A 17,994-nucleotide genomic window follows, 5' to 3' on the forward strand; every position below is an offset into this window, starting at 1 on the left:
ATTCTGCCCACTGATTTTTCTTTTAGTGTTAATTAGGTGGTGCACTTTTACACTGGACTTCAGTCAAGGTATTTCTTTGCGACTTTATAAATCTATTCCACCACATCTCAGAGAGACAAACTGGAATGTTTTACTGCACGACACATCAGTATGTTTTAGTTACTTAAAACATAAGTATCTTAAATGGGATGTTCTGGTGAAAATAAAACTACTAAAGAATATACAAGAATTTTGATAATATTTTCCCGTTATCATAGTCATAGTTTTGTGTCGCAGGAGACATTAAAAACTGTAATACCACATATGTATTATCAAAGTCGCATAATTTCTCACGTGTCATACAAGTATTTACTGAAGTAAATGATCTGAATACTTCGATCAGCAGTCGAAAGGAAGACGAGCAGAAGAGAAAAAGGGAAGAGAACAACGAAGAAGAAACACTTTTCATCGTCACTTCCTACCAAGATCTCGCGGGGTCACGTGACGCCGCATTAGCTCGCTGCTGACTCTGCTATGTTCGCGCCAACGTTTTAGAAATGCCTAATTTCGCGATTTCATCGGTGCGTCGAATCGTCGGGACGCGGCGCGTCCGTCCGGAGACCCGTTTTCACCGACGCCCGGCGAGAACTTTGACTGCGAAAACGGGCCCGCGCGTCACGTGACCAGCATGCGGCTGGAGCGTTTGATAAAAAAAGATGGCGTGAGCTCAGCGGAGCGAAGAGGACAACAAACTGCCGAACCGGAGCGGCGAGAGTGGCTGCTGGACTGTCAAGTAAGTTGATTTTCGGCGTCCTGGCGTCCCGTTCCGTTTACGCCGAAGGTCCCGGTTATCAAAACGACTAACTCCTCTCGGCGCGGCGATACCGAGAAAGAACGTAAGTGTTATATTTCGTTTGGAGGCTGTGACAGAGGTAGCTGCGTATTCGTTTTACTCCTCGTTGCTAACGTTAGCTTAGCGACGGCAATGACACGGAGCGCCCGTCAACAACATCACAACAATGCGGGGTGACTGTTAGCCAAACCCGGCCGCCAAGGCAAGCGGCTGTGGGTAGTTTAGGGGGGGCACACAGAGACTTGAGGTTATTATGGTGGCAAAATGTCAACTTAATGTTGTGTCGATTAAAGTCATTTTTAGCAACTAGCGCGCATAGCTAGCTAAACACGCTAGCTTTGGTTTGTACCTTATCAAACATGTTAATTTTTTATGACCCCTCTCGATCAAATGTTAACTTTTAGGACGGATATATAGTGCAGAGTTTTTCACGTGACATGTAAAGTTAAGTAAAAACATGCACTTCACATTGAGAAGCAGTAGTAGCTAACGTCACTCATTTATTTCGGTCCAAAAAACACGAATCTAAGATATAATTAGCAATAAGGAATTCAATTAAAGGGGGAAATAGATCATGTTGACCGGAAATATTGGTTTAAGATTATTATAAATTGATTTAATTTTTCAACGGCCAACACTTTTATTAATTGTAAAGCTATGACACTAACCACGTTATAACGTCCCGAACGTTTCATGTAAAGTAATACACTATTTTTATTAATGTTCTGGTACTAACTCTATTCCTTAAAATTACACAACCTCACACTAAGATAGAACTTGACTTGCATGTAATTGCACGAGTGCTAACACGTTATTTCCAGCACACTTTGCAATCATTATCACCTCTTCTGACAATGTATTAACGTTACGTATGTCAGTTTTTGGATCTTACTTTTTTTACTTTCACTCTTTGCTGCTGCATAACAGCAGCGGGGATAACGGAAGAGCTAACGTGACATTGTGAGAAGCTTTCCGTTGGCAACACGCGATTCCTCCCTTAAATGTGTGGTTTTTCGGCACAGGGTTGTGTTGTGTTAAACTAGATGCGTGTGCTCCATCGCTGTGTCCTGGAATGAACGAGGGGAGGGGGGGGGGATTCAGTTCAGGTCGCTAGCTCTCGGTTAGCACAGATAAGCCGTGTCACCCTGACTCCACCGAGCCAGTTTAGCTTGTGAGAGCCAGAGCCACGCGGGAAGGGGGTGGTGGTGGTGGTGGGGGGGGAGGTTAGCTGAATTAGCTCTGTTAAACACTTAAATCCACCTGTGCGTAAGAATCCTGCACCGGTCGCTCAGGGGAAGGCGCTTGTCGGTATTAACGTGTTTTTAACCGGCGGAGCTAGCGAGGGGTCCGGGAGGGGAAGCTACGTCTGATGCGGAGGGACCAGGAAGTCGTGCGCACCGAGAGGAGGGCATTGCAAACACGTGTCTTGTTTTGGGTCACTTTGGTCCGACTGGCAGAGCGGACGTCGCAGCGAGAAACGTTTAACATGAATTCTTCCGTCGTTACTGATGATGTGGAGTTGGTTTAAATATCTGCGGTCACGTTTTTAAGTTTCCCTTCGTGTCTTTCCGCGTGCGCTAAATGAGGATATACGCCAAGGTGAATAATAATAAAGTGGGTTTAAAATGTTCCTCACGTCCAGGTGGTTCATTTGTTAAACAACATATATGTAGCTCTACGCTGACAGTTGAAGCAGTATTGTCTTTTATTACAATGTAATTAGTATTTGACAATACCAGTGTATTTTTTTTGCAGTCGATTGGTCCATTAATTGTTACACAGCTAAACCATTTTTGTTTATCAGTTTTTTTTTTTTTAACGTATCTACTTTTTTTACCTCCAGATGGATCCTGGTCAGGATTTACTTCTTGCTGCCCTGAGTGAGAGTGGCATTTGTCCAAATGATTTTGGCCTGTTTGATGTTGATTCTCAGGATGCTGCACAGCCCTCTACAGCCCAGCAAGTAAGACTGTCTTTGGTGTTATGGAGATGATTCCTTCATGTGCTCATAGCTTAATGTTAATGCTCCGATGTTGTTCCTTTTCCAGTCGATCTCTATCGGCGCCCTGGATGTCGGTGTGGGGGCAGAGTCGGTGGAAGTTATTCGAAGTGAGCCTCCTGCTCCAGTCCCTATAGTTACTATCAGGGTGAGATTGCACTGCATTGAGTTCCCATGATAATGCTATGTTGCAGCTCATGTTTTGTGTTATGTAATAAAAGTCAATTGTACTCTCTGCTCACTGTCTCCAACAGCACAAACCTCAGCCATCGACCACCACGTTTGTCTTAAATCAGCTGAATCAGTTGCCGTCACTTGGAGCTAATGTGACCAAACAATCAGTTGCAAACCCCATCAAACATACTATAACGGTCACCAAAGTGGTCCATGTGACTAACTCAGCCCTGCGAGGATGTTCGAGCCCCTCAGTCACAACTACTCCTCCGTCAGCGTCTACATTAGTGCCTTCTAACAGAGAGCAGGTATGTTTGTCGGGACTTAACTGCACAGAGAAAAGCATCTCTTTCGCTCGTGCTCATCGTATTTTTTTCTTCTAGCAGATTCAGTTGAAAGACCTCCTTCGGTCCGGCAATGTGAAGAGCGCGGGTCTGAAGGGCAACAGCCTGATGGAGCTCATGAGGCTAAAGCCGCCACCCAACATTGCTCCACCAGTAGCAACGGCAACAGCCACAGGTCATTTTGTGTTTAAATTTTATTGAAATATCAAAGTTGGGACGTATGGTTTTTAATTATGACAACAGAAACGGCAAGCTCAAAGCAGTCGAGTTTGGTCTTAATGCTATACATAGTTCTTCATACAGAGCAGTTTGGGACTTGCCTTCTGAGCAACAAAAAAACACATCCTGTGCTTCTGTAAAAGCGAAACCCACAACATAAAGAGAACTTCTAGGTATTATTTCATTATATATTTTAGTTAATTTAGTTGGCTCCAAAATGCCTGAAAATAGTTAATGTTGATAATTTCGATCACATTAGACAAAGAAAAGCTCTAAATTCTCGATCATGAGATAAATGATCACGGTAATGTTCTGCATTTTTGCCTGAAAATAATATTAATCTCACCTAAAGACTTTTCTGCCGAGCCAAATAAAATACTTTGAAATTAAAGTGGGTCGCTGTTGTTTCAGGTGATATGAACAATGGGATCAAGAAGGAAGTTTTTGGTAAAGATGCTGCCAGGATCTGGATTAATGATGACATCAAAATGCAAACCTTCCCGCACTCTCTGGTTAGTATTTTAATATAGATTTTTAGAAAACTCATGATAGCTGCCAAATGCGTTGGCATGTTGTCACATTTAGCAGGTTGGTTATGACTCATGCATCCATCTATGATGACAGAAAATCCCTGGGATGAAAGAGGAGGATGAGCCCGAGGAGGAAGAGGAGGATGAACTGGGCCACGCAGAGACTTATGCGGAGTACATGCCAATGAAATGTAAGTATCGCTCCCTCAAATCAAATCAGACTGCATCCGGCTGTTAAAGTCCAGAGGAAACAGCCGTCTGTTTTCCACCTCAGTGAAGATCGGCCAGCGGCATCCCGACCCCGTGGTGGAGACCAGCTCGCTGTCCAGTGTCAACCCTCCGGACGTGTGGTACAGGCTGTCCATCTCGGAGGAAGTCATCGATCGAGGCTGCCTGTCGGCTCTGCAGCTGGAGGCGATAACGTATGCGGCTCAGGTGAGCCGAGTGGACTTTATTAAGGATTGATTGGCCGCTGTGGATATGAAAAGGAATTTGTAAATCAATGTTTATTTCAACTTTCTTGGAAAGTGCTCTGTGAATAAAATGTATTTTATAAAAATGCTAATTTTGTAGACTGAAGTAACAATCCTTTTTTTTGGATAAAATTACTAAAATGTGAATAAAACTGAATTAGATATTTATCAACGGACTAAATCAAAATCAGGGAATTGAAACGGCAGGTAGATTTCTGTGTTTTTTGGGGAATGAAACGGGTTCTGATCGTTTTGTTTTCCCTGTGCACCACAGCAACATGAGACTTTCCTCCCCAGCGGCGATCGGGCTGCTTATTTAATCGGAGATGGTGCCGGTGTGGGGAAAGGTCGGACCATTGCGGGAGTCATTTACGAGAACTACCTTTTAGGCAGGAAGAGATCTCTCTGGTAAATACCCCAAATCCTGGACATCTTATTTAAACACTGGGATTACAAAGTTTGACCTTCAAACTAATGTTTATCTGTCCAGGTTTAGTGTCTCAAATGACTTGAAGTACGACGCTGAGAGGGACCTGAGGGACATCGGAGCCAAAAACATCCAGGTTCACTCGCTGAACAAGGTCAGAAACTTTCACCGCGCGCAGCTGAAATCGCTTGTCTTCTCTTCACAAAGTGTCACTGAACTGAAAGTTTTTATTTTCAGTTCAAATACGGGAAGATCTCCTCAAAACACAATGGGAGTGTGAAGAAAGGTGTGATATTCGCCACATACTCTTCTCTGATTGGAGAGAGCCAATCAGGAGGGAAGTACAAGACCAGATTCCAGCAGCTTCTCCACTGGTGCGGAGAGGACTTCGACGGAGTCGTATCCTTTCAAGTCTTCAGTTGGTGGACTCTGAAATGAGGATCACTCTGTTGTTGTTGTTGTTGTTGTTTACCTGTGTTAATTTGATGTACACAAGATGCTTGTGGACCGTCCTTAACCAAGCGTCTTTCAGATTGTGTATGACGAGTGTCACAAAGCCAAAAACGTGTGTCCTATCGGATCGTCCAAACCGACCAAAACCGGGCTCGCTGTGTTGGAACTGCAGAACAAGCTCCCCAAGGCTCGGGTCGTGTATGCCAGTGCTACAGGTCAGTCGACGCAATAAACTACATCATCCCTTTACGGTGTGACTGCAGGTGATGCTGGAGAATCTGAGCAAACGCTGTTTGCTTTATTTTCTTAAGGTGCCTCTGAACCGCGGAACATGGCCTACATGAACCGTCTGGGCATCTGGGGCCATAAGACCCCCTTCAGAGAGTTTGGCAACTTTATCCAAGCCGTTGAGCGCAGGTTAGTTTCCCCTTTTGCAGGTGAATGTCTAAATATCTGACATGTGATGTTTCTCACATGTATCCCTTTTGTCTGTCTGTTTTCAGAGGTGTTGGCGCCATGGAGATAGTAGCCATGGACATGAAACTCAGGGGGATGTACATTGCCAGGCAGTTGAGTTTTACCGGTGTGACGTTTAAGATTGAGGAGGTTCCCCTGACCCAGCAGTACATCAACATGTACAACAAGTCTGTGAGGCTGGTAAGCGAGTGAAAGCAAAGCCTTCTAAGCACATCCCGCCATGCTTCTTTGGTTGTTGCAGTTGATAAGTGGGTGTGATCATGCTTCTCCCAGTGGGTCAGTGCCCGTGAGAGGTTCCAGCAGGCGGCGAACCTGATGGACGCGGAGCAGCGCATGAAGAAGTCCATGTGGGGCCAGTTCTGGTCCGCTCACCAGAGGTTCTTCAAATACCTCTGCATTGCCTCCAAGGTCCGCCGAGTGGTGCAGCTCGCCAGAGAGGAGGTCCAAAACGGAAAGGTGAGGCTTCAGGTTTACACACAGAGAGACAAAGTTCTCTTGCAGAGCGCCACATTTTCCAGCTTTAAAAAGCCTGTTTCATAAGAAACGTCATGTAGAGAGGCGGACTCGTCGGTCACGATGGAAGAGGCGGCCAATCAAGAGGCGGACTTAACCACTCTACCACTGACTTTCTGTGTTTAGTTGTTGGATCAGTGATATTAATACAACATGATGATGTACTAGCCAGTACATAACACATAGCCCCCTCCATTCCACAGCGGAGCGCCATCACATGATCGATGTCAGCAATGAGTCATTTGTTTGTCCGTTAATTACATTTGAATGCCCCACTCCGCTGGCTGGTCAGCTGTTTTGCACTTTGCTGAAACTTTTCTCCTCTTCAGTGTGTGGTCATCGGGCTTCAGTCCACCGGAGAAGCCAGAACGCTGGAGGCCTTGGAGGAAGGAGGAGGAGAGCTCAACGACTTTGTGTCAACTGCAAAGTACGGACTGACTGAAGCCGATATTTTCTCATGTACATTTGTGCACGTTGCTTTAATGAAGTGTTTTGTCGTCTTAGAGGTGTGCTGCAGTCCCTCATTGAGAAGCACTTTCCAGCTCCTGACAGACAGAAGCTTTACAGCCTGCTCGGCATCGACCTCCCGACCAAGAAGGCCCCCGCTGAGACAGCGGCTCAGCAGGAACAGAAGGGAAAGAAGAGGAAAGGTAATGAAGACTTTATAACCGGGGTCTCGCTTAAAAATGCCATCCCTAGATATGCTTTAATGTTAATTTACTTTGCTTTCTTTGCATCCTTTCTGCTCGTCTCTAAAGGTCCGGAGGTGAAGAAGCAGCAGCAGAAGAAGAAACCCCGCCAGCACGGCGGCCTGTCGGGCACCAGCTCGGAGGAGAGCCAATCAGAGGACTCGGACAGAGAGTCGGTGAAGGACAGCGACGAGAGCGTAAAGTCGCTCAGCTCGGGGGACGAAGACGACGACTTCAACCCGTTCAGAGACGAGTCCGATGACGACGAGGAAGACGGTGAGCCTTCTGCTGGGAGGTCAAGGGAGTCGATGGGGGGGGGGGGGGGGGGCGAATGTATTTATTTTTCCACTTCAGTACTTACAGCAGAACGTTTTATGGCGTGTTTCAGATCCGTGGCTCTTCAGAAAGGAACCGAAGAAAGGGAAAGAGAAGAAGAAGAAAAAGAGGAAGAGGAGCGTTGATCCTGACTCCATTCAAAGTGCCTTGTTGGCCTCTGGGCTGGGCTCCACCAGGCCTGCTTTCACTGCCCCCGTTGCCCCCCCCAGCACCCCCGCCATAGGTAAGCACACGCACCACACAGCAATACGGGTGGGGGGGTGGGGGGGGCAGCAGCAGCACTCGGAGGGTTCACGAAGGCCTTGTTTCTACTTGCTCATAAGTCAAGGCAGAGAGTCCGCTCACCTGTCTGACGAGCCAGGACGCCGTGGAACACGCTCAGAGGATGAAGAAAGAGCTGCTGGACAAACTGGAAGATCTGGCTGAGGATCTTCCTCCCAACACTCTGGACGAGCTGATCGACGAGCTGGGGGGCCCCGAAAACGTAGCTGAGGTACAAACACGGGGCAGTTTATTTATTTTTTTTTGATGTTGAAATTCTGGATCATTTGTTCCGTGAATTGACCTTGCCGCTTCTTCTTCTGGGCTCCAGATGACGGGTCGCAAAGGTCGCGTGGTCAGCAACGACGACGGCAGCATCACGTACGAGTCCCGCTCCGAGCTGGACGTCCCGGTGGAGATCCTCAACCTCACAGAGAAGCAGAGGTTCATGGACGGAGAGAAGGTAAGGAGGCCGACATAAAGGATGGCAGCTGCTTATTTTGATGTGAAAACAAAGCTCAGCTTCCCGTTTCCTTGTCAAACAGAACATAGCCATCATCTCGGAAGCGGCCAGCTCTGGTATTTCCCTGCAGGCGGATCGGCGGGTGAAGAACCAGCGGCGGCGGGTCCACATGACACTGGAGCTCCCGTGGAGCGCCGACAGAGCGATCCAGCAGTTCGGTCCGTAGATGCGTACCGGACCTGCAAAGTCTGTGACGTGGTGGATGGCACGTGTGTCTTTAAAAACGTTATGTTCTTCTGCTCTCAGGGAGAACTCACCGGTCAAACCAGGTCACGGCTCCGGAGTACGTCTTCCTCATATCGGAGCTGGCGGGGGAGCAGAGATTTGCCTCCATCGTTGCCAAAAGACTTGAAAGCCTGGTAGGTCTCAATCGGGACGTGTGATGAGGAAACGCTGGGTACCTGAAGCACGGATTCACTCCTTCTTTGTCTCTCAGGGAGCTCTCACACACGGAGACAGAAGGGCGACGGAAACACGAGATCTCAGCCGGTTCAATTTTGACAACAAAGTAAGAACACGGCGCTTTAGTCGGGGAAGGTCTCATTAGTTTTTATCTGCTGGGGACTCACTCTCCTCCTTTGCTGCAGTACGGAAGAAACGCCCTGGAGATCGTGATGAAGTCCATCGTGAAGCTGGATTCTCCCCTCGTGTCGCCCCCCGCTCACTTTAAAGGAGACTTCTTCAAAGGTAGCGTTTGTTTACCTTTCAGTGAATTTTCCATCTGTTGTACAACCCGTCCTCCCTCTGAATGACTCACTGCACACCTCGTTTATTTATTTATTCCATAGATCTCATCCACTGAGTAACAACCTTTTTTTTGTTTCCTTCTCTAGAGATTCAAAGTGGATTAATAGGTGTGGGCCTCATAAACGTGGAGGACAGGTCTGGCACAATGTCACTGGACAAAGGTGAATTTGACTTTAAGGGCACAGGCGTGTGATGCAGATGTGACTTTTTTTTCTTTCTTTGCTGTTATCTCAAATGTGCAGATTAAGAGGTTTGCTTGAGCACAACTCTTTGAACTTGTGTACAAGTGTTTGGGTGAATAATCCTGTACGTTGTACATATTGCAATGAAATAGTTTAGCCGTGTTCCATGTTGCATGTGACCTGCGTTGCATGTGCAGTTTAGTGAGTCCCCACATGGACGTAATCCAAATGCTGTGTTTCTGCTGCAGACTACAACAACATGGGGAAGTTCCTCAACCGGATCTTGGGCATGGAGGTCCAGCAGCAGAACGCCTTGTTCCAGTACTTCTCCGACACGCTGGCAGCCGTCATTCTGGAAGCCAAGAAGAGCGGCAGATACGACATGGGCATTCTGGGTAAGACGGGGCGTCACTCTCCACTTCTGATGCAGGAGCTGACCCGGGGCAGGAGGCGTTCCACTGAGAAAACAATGTGAGACGTGTTTAAAATCTCTTCACTTCCTCCTTTTTAGATCTGGGCAACGGGGACGAGAAGGTGAAGAAGGTGGACTGCAGGAAGTTTCTAACGCCGGGCTACACCACGTCCGGACATGTGGAGCTCTACACTGTATGTTGTCGTATAAATACATACACACCCATACATGTGTGTTTGCATATCTCAAGGAGATGGTGGCGTCACCTGACCGTTCTGTCTCACAGGTGAGTGTGGAGAGGGGGATGTCCTGGGAGGAGGCCACGCATGCCTGGGCAGATCAGAGCGGACCAGACGACGGGTTCTATGTTCAGGTAAGAAGGTCAATTATGTTTCTCTCTCTCTCAGGATGAAGAGCAAAGTGACCAAAAATGTTTATCAGTTTGACTCCGACGTCCTAAAAGTTTACGGTGGCTTCTAGCAGAACAACTTGTGTTTACTGAAGGTCTCATTACGAAATGGTTCTTGTTTTTACAAAATGATACAATATATGAAGATATCTAAAGTCACTCACTGACGAAGGTCCTCCAGCGGACGTGTTCCGACGTAGCGAGTGAACAGATCCGCATTGTGAAATGTCTCTGAGTACAACGTGTGCTTTTGTTTCCAGATGAGGAACAACAAGAAAACTGCCATCCTGGTGAAGGAAGTGAACGCCAAGAAGAGGCTCTTCCTGGTTTACAGGCCCAACACCGGCCGGCAGGTCAAACTGGAGGTCTACGCAGACATCAAGAAGAAGTTCAAGAAGGTCACACAACCTTCTCACTAGTAGAACTCTTAATCCTTTACGTGGGGACACATGATTGATTTGTTTTATTTTCTAGGTGTTGTCCGACGACGCCAAGCAACACTGGATGGATCAGTACACATCGTCAGCTCAGATCTGCTCCCACGCTTACTGGTACGCACACTTGAGATCTCTCAAGGTCTTGTCTTCTCACATCCTCTAAATTTCACCACCCACACCAAAACAACAGTAGCCAGGAAATGATTTAATCCTTTTCTCAAAATAAAATGACGTATTTCAATCATAGATTTACAAATAGACGAGAATAATGAGTTGGCATTGTTTCTGCAGGCGCGGTAACTGCAAGAAGGCGTCTGTGGGGCTGCAGTGCGAGGTCGGCCTGCGCTGCCGGACCTACTACGTCCTGTGCGGCTCGGTGCTCAGCGTGTGGAACGAGCTGGAGGAGGTTCTCACTCCGGTCAGCGGAACCAACGTGAAGGTTCAGATCGTCAGACTGAGGACAGAAGACGGACAGAGGATCGTCGGTGAGTCCACCGTGACGCTCTGCGGCCACAGACGCCCGTCGGTGGCGTCGTATATTTGGCTGGAGTCTTACAGATGTGTTGGAGTTCGGGAAACTTAGTCCAAGCCCATTGAGATTGAATATTCTTCATTACTGCCTCACAGCAGAGCTGCTATTTGTATTATTTACACTGCAGAGAAACAAAGAATCAATTAAATCACCTTTAGTCATTGCAGCACAAGAAACAAAGTCTGTTCAGAAGGAGAAATGTGCGGGTTATTCTGTGACTTTCCATCTTCGTGTTTATTTACGTCGACCATCATCTCGTTCTCACAAGAACTAAAAATAGCCAACCCGTTCCTGCTTTTACGGTTCCTTTCGTTCTATCTTTGTTTTGTCCTCCAGGACTGATCATTCCAGCGAACTGCGTGTCTCCGCTGAGCAACAAGCTCTCCACGTCGGACCAGAGCCAGCAGCTCGCCGTGCAGGAGCTTCAGAAGCGCCAGCAGCTCCACCCGCAGAGCCTCTGTCACGCTCCCAGCACATAGCCTGTGGGGGGGGCCACGCTCAAAGCCCTCAGCCTGTGGGGGGGGGGGGGGCACGCTCAAAGCCCTCGTCGAGTTCGCCTCCTCGCGAGACCCCCTCCCTGGCGTCTCCTAGCGTCGCTCCGAGCTGCTGATCCTCAGACGCGTAGCGGCGGTTGTACAGAGAAGATTTCAGGGTTTTCTTCTTCTTTCTCTTTTCTTTTTTTAAAATCTCCGGAGACTCTTGTTTTTCACCTGGACAGATGTTGATGGGTGATGTTTTTGTCCTCTGACATTCAGAGTGGGAAGATGTGTGACGTATTAATGGCGGCCCCCCCGGGGGGGTGGGGGGGGGGCGCTACGAGCTGTCGGCTCCTCTTAGCTGGTCAGCCCTGGACCGCCTGGTATGAAGCAAAGACTTGTTCCTGGATCAGACCAAAGGTGGAGGAGACGTCTTTTTAAAGTCTGATCCCAAAAAGTAAAAAAAAAAAAAAACAGTCATTTGATGCTGGGCTACAATTCCATATTTATATATGTATCTATATATAAATGTCAGTTAGCTGCTCGGACGTGATTCTGCTCTCGTGCAGTGAGATTTCGTTGAAGTAGGAACCCGAGGCCACTTTACCAGAGGAGAGCTTTCTGCTCATCGGGAGCCAACAGGATCCGTTTGTTTTTCCATTTCAGGCTTCATCGTTTTGTTCCCCTCAGTCCGCGTCGGGGCTCTAATAATCCCACCCGCCGCCATGGAGTCCTCAGCCAGTCACGCCCCTGCTGCACTCTTTCCTCATGTTCAACACAAAATATAAATGCACACGTGTCACCTGCAGCTTTAGTTGTCCGTCTAGACTGTTCTGCTGGGTCCTTCCAGATGTTCCAGATGTCTGGCTTTAACCTGACATGATGGGACTACATGATCCTTGCTGTGATCAGCTGCTCGCTTCTCTTCGGTCGTCCCAACCGTTGAGTTTGTGTTGGTGGATTCCACCTTTGGTCTGACAGATCTCCTGTCATGTTGTGACGTATAATATACAGTACAAGGACGTTTTATTTAGATGTTAAATGGACTTCTGCTCAGGGGTTTAAACTCTTACAAAGACCCTCTTTTTGGAAAACAAATTGTTCACCAAGTATCTGAAACGCATGAACGAAACCCCAAATGCTGCTTGGACGCCTCGTCGGTCCTCCGTGGTCATCTTCTGTTCCCGGTGAAACGGGCCCAGCTGCTGCTTCTCCTCGTCGCTTTGACTTCGATCTGCACTGGAGGGACGCGTCGTGAACCTGTGGATGAGCTCCTGTTGCTAACTGGTCCTCTTTGGTGCGTTCGCCTAACGAGTCTTTGTGTCATACCAATGTGCATTTTGTACACTTTGTAAACAAAAGAGACGTTAACAACGCCGGAGGGACTTCACTGATCTGCTCTTTAATCAAGAATTCTTTTTAACTTGAATGTCCACCAACAACTGTTTTTATTTTGTCTTTTTGAGATGTTAGAAAAGCAAGCTCCTGAAGCTAAAAACACTTTGGACTTTATTTTTTTTTCTCCCATCTTTGCACGAGTTGCACTACTGACCGAGTTGTACAAATATTCACCTGTACATGAGTGTGGTGCTCAATAAAGCTTGGTATACTTCTACATTGTAGTACTTTTAATTGTACTACAGATACATGGGATCCTACTGGATGAAGCCACTGGTTTTATGTATTAAAATGTTAAATGATTTGGGACAAATAATCACTTACAGGCATTAATGAGGTCGTTACATTTGGGCTTCTTCCTCCACTGTTAAAGGATTTTACTAACTATATTATATATACTATATAAAAACGAGCTCAGATTCTAGATACAATTAGCTTTTAAAATCATGTTCTCCTAAAGTGATGAAATCACTTAATATATTTTATTTCATTTACAAGGAAAGGCCTGTGTATTTAAATGTACATTTTTGCATATGTTTTTAGTTCAAACTCCGACAAAACTGCAGGCAGGAACATTTTTACGAGTTACATATTTATCTGCATTATTGATTATTATTCCTTATATAATTTGCAGTTTTTGTATAGAAAAGCATGTTTTTATCTTTGGAATTGTGCTTCACAATAAAAGCATTTATAATCATGTAATCTTAAATTACATATTCAAATATATTCATAAATGAGTTATACAATGAAGCGGATTACATATATTTTTAAGTCTCAATTCTTTGTACATTGTCCTCAAATATGTGCCGCAGTCAGACCCTATTAACCCATTGATATCCACTCATTATCCGGGGCCATCCCACCGCCTCACTTGGGGGGGGGGGTCAAAGGTCATGCCACTGGGCCTGGATTGGACCCGACCTCGTTGTTTGTCCAACCATGTGGTCAAGAGCCTGTCGCGAGCTTTGACTGTCCGCTCAGTTCAATGGAAGAAAAGGAGGAGCACGGCCACCCGCCTCCAAAATAAGAGGACCCGTTAATCACCCTGCAGCTTTATATTTATATATATTTATAGGTTTAAAAACGGAACGATGGACGCCCCCCCGCAGACAAAGACAGGTATCCGCTTTCTCCTCAAGTGACTAAATGTTCATACTTGACTAAAACGAAAAAAAGACATTTCACTTTTAACTAATTTAATGTGGAATTAAGTGCACGAAGTTCTTTATCGGACTTTTAAAACATGACTTTTTTTGTTTAAAAAAAAAAAAAAAAAAATTCTAAAAGACTTTAAAATGCGAAGAAATAAGTCCAAAAAACACTTGGCGTTTACTTTTTAAAGGTCTCCCAAAGCCAGCGCGTTTTGTTTGGTTGTGAAAGTGGACCTCCCGTTAAACGCGTGCTCCGCGCCGGAGTCCCGTCCTTTTTAATCCGTAATAAAATGCCGGATAAAGCGTTTCTTTCTGCCTCCTCTTTTTTTTTGTTCTCGCGGCCGCGATGGAGAGCCCCGGCGGTACAAAGCACAGTGGGTGTCAATATAAAGTGACGGCCATATTTGCCGGTGCCGCTGTTGTAAACAAAAAGTGAGAGACAGACGCTTCACTGAATTTCGGGTCATTTTTATTTCTTTAATTTACAATGTCTCTGGGAATGTCTTACAAACCCAATGTCCACCAGCACATTCCGGGAACTTCTGGGAACCAGGGTAAGGAGAAAAAATGGCGGAAAATCCAAGGTTCCGTCCGTTAAATCGAGTGTTAAACGCGGGGTCTCGGAGAATACCTGGAGAAAGACCGCGTCTGTAGTTCTTTTTTTGTCCGGTTATGTATGTAGGGTCAGATCCTGGGAGCTAGGCTAATTCGCATCCGCCATTATTACTAATGTGGGAGGGAAAAAAAGGAGCCCCGGCGCCGTTCCGCGGGGCTTCGGTTCGGCGCGGGACGACGGTCCGGAGGAGGCGACGGTTCCCCTCGTGCGGTTATCCGTCGTCCCGGTCGTCTTCCTCCCACCCCCCGCTTCCCGCGGCGGGTCGGTCGCCGTGGCGCCGCGACCCGAAAAAAACAAAAACCCGCCCCAGCATCGGCGGCGTGTCTCCTCGTCGAGGCGCCGGCCCTTGTTCCGTTTCCTCCATGATGCTCCTCGCGCAGCGGCTGATTGATCTGCGCGCTGTTCAGCGGGCGCCCGCTCGCTGGTTTTCGCGGCTCTTCGAGGACATCTCGCGTCGGAGGTTGAATATTACAGCCGAACAAAGCAGCAGGGAAGCGGCGAGGAGGAGGACAAAAAGCCGCCTCCTGTCACTGGAGGAAAAGTGTCAGCGGCGTTAGAAATTATCATATTTTTTTTATTAGAGTAGAAATAACAGTACTGCGTTTTTTAAATGCAAGGGAGAGTCCTTCATTGTACATATAACTTAAATATACTAAACTTTGTTTTGGGGCTTTACCCGATGTTTCTATTTTAAACAACTTGAAACATCATTATAACAATCTCATTAATAAAAAGATGTATTGTAGAAATACGAGTGCTGCGAATTTAAAATGCCATGTTACTTTATTCTAAATATTAATTTTTAAGGGAACTTTATACTTCTACTTCTGTATATTTGGTTAATATCGTACACATGTCTGCCAGCTGCAGTTACTATGCAGATTCAGATCAATCATAAAAATAAAAAAAAATAATTAAATCGGGATGTATTATAGATTAAACTATTCATTGGTATTTCAAGTAAGTCCAATGAGCTCCAGCTTCACCAACCAAAAGAATCCAATATTATAATGTATTCATCTGAAATGTGCTCATGTGAGTACTTTTGGATCTTTAAGTATATCCTGATGCTAAAACCTACTCAATGTGTACCATTGTATTTCTAATGCATAACCGTAACTCTTTAACAAAGTATTGTTACAATACATTTTTTGTTATTATTATTGGGACTATACAGCCAAGATGTTCGGCTGTTGTTCCATTATCATAAATTCCATTGTTATACTGTGTTTATTGATACAGCAACGTGAGGTGCATTATATGCTAATTATAATTATAGTAATCCTCAATGTTGTGGACTTGTGTTCTGTGAGCAGTTGGAAGCCTCCAGTCTCCTTCAGCAGCAAACCTGGCCACGTTGCAGTCCTACAGGCCCCTGCTGAGCGACTATGGGCCCCCGTCTCTGGGGTTCTCACAGGTAACTACACCTGAAGGCCCTCCAGAGGTTCATCTCAGCTTCTCAATGCTTACACCGGTGTATTGTACCTCCATAAAGGTTGAACAGCTCATTATTCTCTAAGGATGTTCACTGGTTCATTATAAGGATAGTCCCCAGTTCACTTAAGGCCTTAAGATTTGCTTCCTGTGTTTGTTTTCCTCTTATTTTTGGTGAACTTCCTACCCGTGAATGGACATGAAATGATTGTATAGTTCTTTATATGAATATATAATATATATGGCACCTCTAAAGTCGGTACGGTGCGATGCCTCGGGCTGATGGCGCTGTGTTTTTCTTCAGGGCTCCAGCGGCAGCCAAGTGCCTCAGAACAAATATGCAGAGCTGCTGGCCATCATCGAGGAGCTCGGCAAAGAGATCCGGCCCACGTACGCTGGAAGTAAGAGCGCGATGGAGAGACTGAAAAGAGGTAAATACTACAAGTACATCAAGCTTGTACTTACGTGTTTCCCTTTCATTCAACTTTATACGTCTCTAAATATCAGAGGTAAATATTATGCTACTTCTCAGTGGTTTATAGTGTACACTTTGCTACATTTGTCTGACACTTTTGGTTTCTACATATTTCCAGAAGTGTTGATGTTGAATATTTTCTGATAAATTGAAGAATGACGTGTGGTGAAAATCCTCCTCAGGGGGTACAATGCAACAGGAATATTAACACTGACAAGGAGTCTTTCACTGCACTTTAATTACGATTACTGCTGATAATACCTCCATTCTTTCACTTATTGAGTATTTTCCCAGTTGGGTATTAGTTATGTTAGTAAAGCAAACAATGCGTCATTGCACTGCCTCTTCAAGTGCAAAACACTGAGAGAATTGCAGAGTTTGTTAATTAAATTGCACTTGTCTCTTCTAAGGAATAATCCATGCCCGAGGGTTGGTGCGTGAGTGCTTGGCTGAGACGGAGAGGAACGCGAGGTCCTAGCTGCCGACACACATGCCTCCCTGCAAGAAAAACAACAACAACTTGCATGGCATTTCCTTCCAGAGGAGGGAATTAATGAACAGAGGATGTGAAGAATCACGCTCCTAGAGAGAGAGAGAAAAGAATAACACAATTCATGACTCCTGAGGTTTCTGCAGGAGTCATTTAAATCATGTTTGGGTTTCTGGAATTCATATGAAAGGATAACACGTGTTTTTATGCCCCACTTTTGGGATCTTACTTTTGACTTCATATTTAAAACGTTGATTTACGCATGCGAGGGGTTCCGGGGGTTAATTTAGTAGACAGTGCATGGCTTGTACAGGGGTAGATGGAAACAACTAGTTTTTGATAGTACTTTGGTCTGTTTTTTTGGACTCTTACAACACACGTGGCTGAGTGAGGGTCGGAGATGTGCCAAATGCATCGGTTCATTCGTGTTCAGGTTGGTTTTGGTATAAGAAAAAAGGAAAATGCTGTTACTTGCATCTTTGTATGTATTTATTACTCCGTGTAATAAATTGTATTTTCAATAAAGTTGTCATCGTTTGATTTGGTGCATTTTAGACATTTGTAAATGAGTAAAGCTGCAAGGATCGTATGCTGACTGCTCCAGATGTTCAGCACAGCTCGTGCATCGCTGTGTGTCACAATATTACCCAAATATAATATTTAAATCATGAAGCAGAAGTTAAAATACTGTGTATAATAATGAGTGAACATTGACACAGCGAATAACTGAGAGGAATTTAGAAGTTTTCCTGCAGCGATTGAGTGAAACATTTGCTGCACAGCTGCAGGTACAAAGCTCTGACACCTAAATGATCATTTACTAAATTGCATATCAAAAGTTGCGTGTATTAACTGTCAAATTTGAGACCATTTTAAACCAGAAAATATGCATATGACTGATAAAATAACTCCAACAATGAATTAATTGAAAAAACCTTTCATTTGCTGTTCTATTTTATCGTGTGCGTCGTTATGTGAACAA

The 17,994-nt window shown here is 45.5% G+C and overlaps 2 protein-coding genes across 5 annotated transcripts; both read left to right on the top strand.

Annotated features, from left to right (window-relative positions):
* Positions 1-448: 448 nt before the first annotated feature.
* Positions 449-13,060, top strand: sbno1 (strawberry notch homolog 1 (Drosophila)). 3 transcript variants are annotated; one of them, XM_062558917.1, is made up of 33 exons: positions 449-772; positions 2,676-2,795; positions 2,881-2,979; positions 3,086-3,313; positions 3,389-3,524; positions 3,980-4,080; positions 4,193-4,289; positions 4,373-4,533; positions 4,846-4,979; positions 5,062-5,152; positions 5,236-5,397; positions 5,531-5,666; positions 5,763-5,868; positions 5,955-6,108; positions 6,202-6,384; positions 6,771-6,868; positions 6,946-7,091; positions 7,200-7,406; positions 7,519-7,689; positions 7,790-7,959; positions 8,059-8,190; positions 8,273-8,408; positions 8,497-8,609; positions 8,687-8,758; positions 8,838-8,937; positions 9,084-9,158; positions 9,428-9,574; positions 9,691-9,785; positions 9,878-9,964; positions 10,261-10,398; positions 10,475-10,551; positions 10,729-10,922; positions 11,306-13,060. In XM_062558917.1, the coding sequence occupies exons 1-33, from the start codon at positions 668-670 to the stop codon at positions 11,446-11,448; spliced, it is 4,314 nt and encodes a 1,437-aa protein (XP_062414901.1). In that variant the 5' UTR covers positions 449-667; the 3' UTR covers positions 11,449-13,060. The 3 variants fall into 3 exon arrangements, with proteins under 3 accessions (XP_062414901.1, XP_062414902.1, XP_062414903.1); XM_062558918.1 differs by having other exon boundaries at positions 3,392-3,524; XM_062558919.1 differs by having other exon boundaries at positions 746-875.
* A 746-nt stretch (positions 13,061-13,806) lies between these two features.
* On the top strand, positions 13,807-17,534 carry LOC119226420 (cyclin-dependent kinase 2-associated protein 1). 2 transcript variants are annotated; one of them, XM_037484383.2, is made up of 4 exons: positions 13,807-13,965; positions 15,930-16,030; positions 16,352-16,478; positions 16,933-17,534. In XM_037484383.2, the coding sequence occupies exons 1-4, from the start codon at positions 13,938-13,940 to the stop codon at positions 16,998-17,000; spliced, it is 324 nt and encodes a 107-aa protein (XP_037340280.1). In that variant the 5' UTR covers positions 13,807-13,937; the 3' UTR covers positions 17,001-17,534. The 2 variants fall into 2 exon arrangements, with proteins under 2 accessions (XP_037340280.1, XP_037340279.1); XM_037484382.2 differs by lacking the exon at positions 13,807-13,965 and adding an exon at positions 14,186-14,551 and having other exon boundaries at positions 16,933-17,531.
* Positions 17,535-17,994: the final 460 nt, after the last annotated feature.

This window comes from Pungitius pungitius, chromosome 18 (genome assembly GCF_949316345.1).
Source record: "Pungitius pungitius chromosome 18, fPunPun2.1, whole genome shotgun sequence".
In the NCBI taxonomy this organism is placed as follows: Eukaryota; Metazoa; Chordata; class Actinopteri; order Perciformes; family Gasterosteidae; genus Pungitius; species Pungitius pungitius.

Bases quoted from the DNA above. Each gene is read 5' to 3' on its own strand.
- sbno1 (XM_062558917.1), top strand. From the start codon at position 668: ATGCGGCTGGAGCGTTTGATAAAAAAAGATGGCGTGAGCTCAGCGGAG. The intron at 8,610-8,686 runs GTAGGTCTCAAT...TTTGTCTCTCAG, and splicing joins CCAAAAGACTTGAAAGCCTG to GGAGCTCTCACACACGGAGA. The intron at 10,552-10,728 runs GTACGCACACTT...TTGTTTCTGCAG, and splicing joins ATCTGCTCCCACGCTTACTG to GCGCGGTAACTGCAAGAAGG.
- LOC119226420 (XM_037484382.2), top strand. From the start codon at position 14,485: ATGTCTCTGGGAATGTCTTACAAACCCAATGTCCACCAGCACATTCCG. The intron at 14,552-15,929 runs GTAAGGAGAAAA...TTCTGTGAGCAG, and splicing joins GGGAACTTCTGGGAACCAGG to TTGGAAGCCTCCAGTCTCCT. The intron at 16,479-16,932 runs GTAAATACTACA...GTCTCTTCTAAG, and splicing joins GATGGAGAGACTGAAAAGAG to GAATAATCCATGCCCGAGGG.